The sequence below is a fragment of the Cannabis sativa genome, chromosome 2 (assembly GCF_029168945.1).
Source record: "Cannabis sativa cultivar Pink pepper isolate KNU-18-1 chromosome 2, ASM2916894v1, whole genome shotgun sequence".
NCBI classification, from domain to species: Eukaryota; Viridiplantae; Streptophyta; class Magnoliopsida; order Rosales; family Cannabaceae; genus Cannabis; species Cannabis sativa.
Genome location: NC_083602.1, coordinates 66,880,251 through 66,884,803, shown reverse-complemented (window position 1 = coordinate 66,884,803; position 4,553 = coordinate 66,880,251). Strand labels below are relative to the sequence as shown.

The window sequence follows — 4,553 nt, the reverse complement described above, 5'->3', positions numbered from 1 at the left end:
ATACTAAACAAATACTTAAATTGTAGAGATAATGACAAAAGTACAAAAAAGAAATTTAAAAAATAAACATAATTTTGGTGAAAGATCATATTCCCAAATACCCAATGCCAAGTGTTTTTTTTTTTTTTGTGGAAAATACTAAAAGGTTAGTGTTCAACACCCTTTAAGATATTACATTGCTAGTGGTACAATTATATATAGGATCCTACATAATAAATGTGTTAAATTTTAGGGGAAATCTTAATATTGTATATATTATTTAATTTTTTTACAAAATATGTGCATAATAAATTAATTACATTTAGACATACAATATATTCATTAGTAAAAATTTATTTTCACTTTCTTATAGTAAGTATATAATAGGAAAGTTTTCTTAATTAAATTTGAATATTTATTTTGTTAATAAATTATAATAATCAATAATCAATAATTTTAAATAATAAACATATATTAATATTATTATTGATATAATAAACATGTAAGTCTTGAAAATCTTTATGTATATATTTTTTTTATGATGTATTAATTTTTAATAAATATATTATATTGATAATAGAATAAAATATTCACATAAATGTTTAAATTTTAAGCATTTACATTTTAGTATTTCAGTTAAAAATTAAAAATAATCAACATTCTTAAATTATAAATATAAATTGATATTATACATATTCTGTATAATTTTTGTCCAGTTAATTTTTAGTAAATATAATATTATATAATAATCATAATATAAACATAATTGTTTATATATTTTAATTTTAGTATTTATTTTTTAGTAACTTAATTAGAAATTGAAATAAATAACATTTATAAATAATAAACATACATTCATATTGTTTATAATATGCATATGTAGTTTTATTTATATATTTTTATTTTAAAGGTGTTTAATTTTAATAAACATGTTATAGTAAGGTTATTATATTATAAAATTGTTTATATTTTAATTTTTTTAAGGATGCATATTTTTTAAAAATATACACGTATTGACATAATTATTAAAAAAAAAACATATATTGATATTGTTTATTAAATGTACAAACTTTATAATTTTATGTGTATAATTTTTTATAAAATAACATTTATGTGAAAAATAATAAACATTTATATTTATTATTAACTGGTTTAAGAATTCCTTAAAAATACAAAAATCAATTTAATATAATCAAATAATTAAATAGTTAGGGTCAATTAATTTGAATTTTGAATAGTAGTATAAATTTTATGCAATTAATATAGGAAGATGTTTATTTCTTTTGAATATAAATATATATGGTAAGTTCTATAATTAATCGTATTAATGGACACAATACATTAATTATGTACCTTATATATATTTTATATTAGATTATGTAAATATATTTTTTTGCACTTTAGTTGTACATAAATGAAAAATGCCCTAAATTTTATGGAATATCACTAACCAATCAATAGAGGGTAGACACTCCAATTACCTAACAATGCTATTTTTAAGGGTTAATAAAAATGCATTCCATTCCCATTGGACACAGACTGTTTTGTGGTGGAGTAGTGTTTGGGTGTTGGAACTTGGAAGTTGGGATGGAAGGTAGACAATAGACTTTTGGAAATGTGCAGGACTTTCTCGAAGGAATTCCGGATTCTTCGTAAGCAAGTGTTAATACTTTTTAGGGACATAAATTCACAATAAGGCATTAGATCCACCTGGAAGGGAAGCCTCCTTTCAAAATGCCCCTCTTTCTCCACAAGTTCTTATCCTTATATTGCTGTTTCAACACTGGTGATAATATGTTATAACAGTGTTCTTAGTTTTTCTCCCACCTATTCTATTTTTATTAGGTGCCACATTTTCAATTGCAACTAGATGATTTCAAGGACAAGGATTCGTTTTAAGTGTCGAGGGTTCAACTCAAGCCTTGTACATAAAAGTATAAACAAAAAGACGTTGATGAAGAATCAGATCTACTAAGAAGTTAGAAATAAAAATGGATTGAATCTTTCCATACCAACATTGAAATTAAACATTCATAATTTCAATTAACATGAACAAAAATTGAATTTCACTTTCAATCTAAATTAAATTATAGAATAAATCTAAAAACGAGGTAGTGTCGAAAATAAAATTGAACCTTTAGCCGAAAAGGGCTTAACAAATTTGACAAACAATATGATTTACAAATGACTCAAACGACATATAAACTACTAAAGACTTAATGCTACGCCATTTAAAGATCAAAACCATAAGAATAAAAGTATCCCATTTACATCAACATCAACCTGAGAGATCTGGTTTTCTTTTTCCATTTTTACAAGAAGAACCAAGACTAAAATGATTTCAATGGAGTCTTTGCCGTTTCACAATAGGTATCTGGTCATTATAACTGGAACTCATAGACAACACAGTAGAATTATTAAGGCTAGAACTAGAAGTGCCACCAGAGAAATTCAACATGGAGGCTGAGCATGACTGTGAATATTGAACAGCCTTTTGAGGCACATAGGAGTTGTCAACTGGTTTCTGATTATACCCTGAAGAACCTTCACCGGTACCTTTAATGGAAACTGGAGGAATCTTGAAGGGTTGCAAGGGAGGCGGGTTGCGCCAACTCGGAAGAGGCCCAGCCAAGAGAAGATTATGAAGGAGTGTACCAGCACCCAAAACAGCCTGCAACAGTTTTCCTTTCTCAGGCAGAGGTTTTCCTTTGGAAAGATTCTCAATCACAACAGAAGCCGGATCAATGTTAAGTGGGGCAGGAACAGAGGACATGGAGAACCCCATTTGGCTTGAGTCATCCATATTAATGTTGGAAAATTCTGGTGAAGAAACAGCAGCAGCATCAAAAAACGATTCAACAGGAGAAGAGCCATGAGAATGGTGATTGTAAGTCTCAGAAAGACTATTAGATTCTGTTATGCTTGAGTTTGCTTTGGCAGAAGGCATTAAGATAGGACTTTCAGTTTGAGGTAGACTAAACATAAACTGAACTTTCTGCAGCTGATTTCTTGCTTCATCTCTTTCTTTCAATGCAGTTTTTAAGAAATCAAGTAAACTTCTCAGGTACTCCTCATTCTTTTCCATTTGTGCCTTTGCCTCCATTTTCACTGATTCCAGCTCAACTTTGGTGCGCTGCAGCTTATAATTTAACGCGCTTATGTTTTGCTGAGAAGCCTGAGATAAGAATGAGAAATAAAATCAGTTAATGAACAACAAATTCAAAGTTAGGAAGAAGAACATAACAAATAAAAATATAATTGAGTTTGAGATTCCAATTTTTTGGTCAAACGATCATTATTATCATTTATTTATTTATTTATTTTTAAGAAAAAGAGAAATTGATATTATAAAGTTGATAGTCTCCATTAAACCTACCCTTATAACAAAAATTGTGAACATGGGCCCTAAAAATTTAATGCCATAGCATACCATAGGCTTCCATGAATAACGACATACAACAATAAGCTTGGACCAATAGATGTTATGACCATGGCAAGACAGAGAAAGTCTTTTAATATTTATATACATTTATATATATATATCTTAAGAATTTTTGTATGAACAAAATATGTACTGCTACTTGTATGGTAAAATAACATTAATCACAAGAGCCAAATGAGGGGGAAAAAAGGACAAAACGATAACTACAAAAGGGAGAATTCTAATGAGAATGCAACAGTAGAAGGAACTCAATCTGAAAAGGAGGTAAAACTCAAAAATAATTGGAGGCAATGATTCAATCTGAAATGGCTCACAAGTACTAAAACTAATGTTTAGCTTGAAGAGTACGAAATGGAATAACCATTTTAAAATGCCCAAAGAAGAAGCCATTTTAGACGAAAAAACTAAGGTTAAATTATCAACATGGTAATTTTAAAAAGCAAAATTTACAATACCCAGAAGAGAAAACAAAAGAGATTGGAGAAAAATGACAACTTTAATATGTAGAAATATGGAAAATGACCCACCTCTTGATATAAAGACCAACCCAAACCCAACTCCTCCATAGTCATGGTTTCTTGGTTGGTTACCTTTCTTCACAGGAAAAGAGAATGTTGCAGAAAAGGAAAAAAGAATTGGAGCTGAGGGAGTTCAAATGAAGTGAATTGTGCGTCATTTATAGACTGAAATAAAGGCCATATATGACAAACAATGGTAGAGAGAGATTAAAAATTATATATAAAAATATAAATAATAACAAAGAGAGAGAGGGATTTCAAAAATATAAAATAAAAATAAAATAAACAGAAGAGCAAAGAATGGAGAGAGAGATGGCTTTCACACTACATTCCAGATATACGAGTCACGTCAAAGAAAAATAAGAAATGACAAAACCTTCCATATTAGAAAATCTTTTCAATTAATTTTCTTTCCTCCCCTCTTTAAATTGTAAGTATTATTTTGTCAAAAAATAAAAAATCGTTAGCATTATTATTATTTTGGTAAGTCCTCTCTGTAAAATTTAATTTTATGGAATTTCTTCCCACCGTTTATGCACCTTTGTCTCATTCCAAAATTAAAATTAAAATTTTAACGAAATAATTATATACATATAGTTTCCTTTTTTTCATCA

The 4,553-nt window shown here is 28.0% G+C and overlaps 1 protein-coding gene across 1 annotated transcript; it reads right to left on the bottom strand.

The window, feature by feature from the left end:
- Nucleotides 1-2,059: 2,059 nt before the first annotated feature.
- LOC115718556 (uncharacterized) lies at nucleotides 2,060-4,168 on the bottom strand. The gene is made up of 2 exons (XM_030647355.2): nucleotides 3,949-4,168; nucleotides 2,060-3,154 (listed from the first exon to the last, which is right to left on the bottom strand). The coding sequence occupies exons 1-2, from the start codon at nucleotides 3,991-3,993 to the stop codon at nucleotides 2,321-2,323; spliced, it is 879 nt and encodes a 292-aa protein (XP_030503215.2). The 5' UTR covers nucleotides 3,994-4,168; the 3' UTR covers nucleotides 2,060-2,320.
- Between the last annotated feature and the right edge of the window lie 385 nt (nucleotides 4,169-4,553).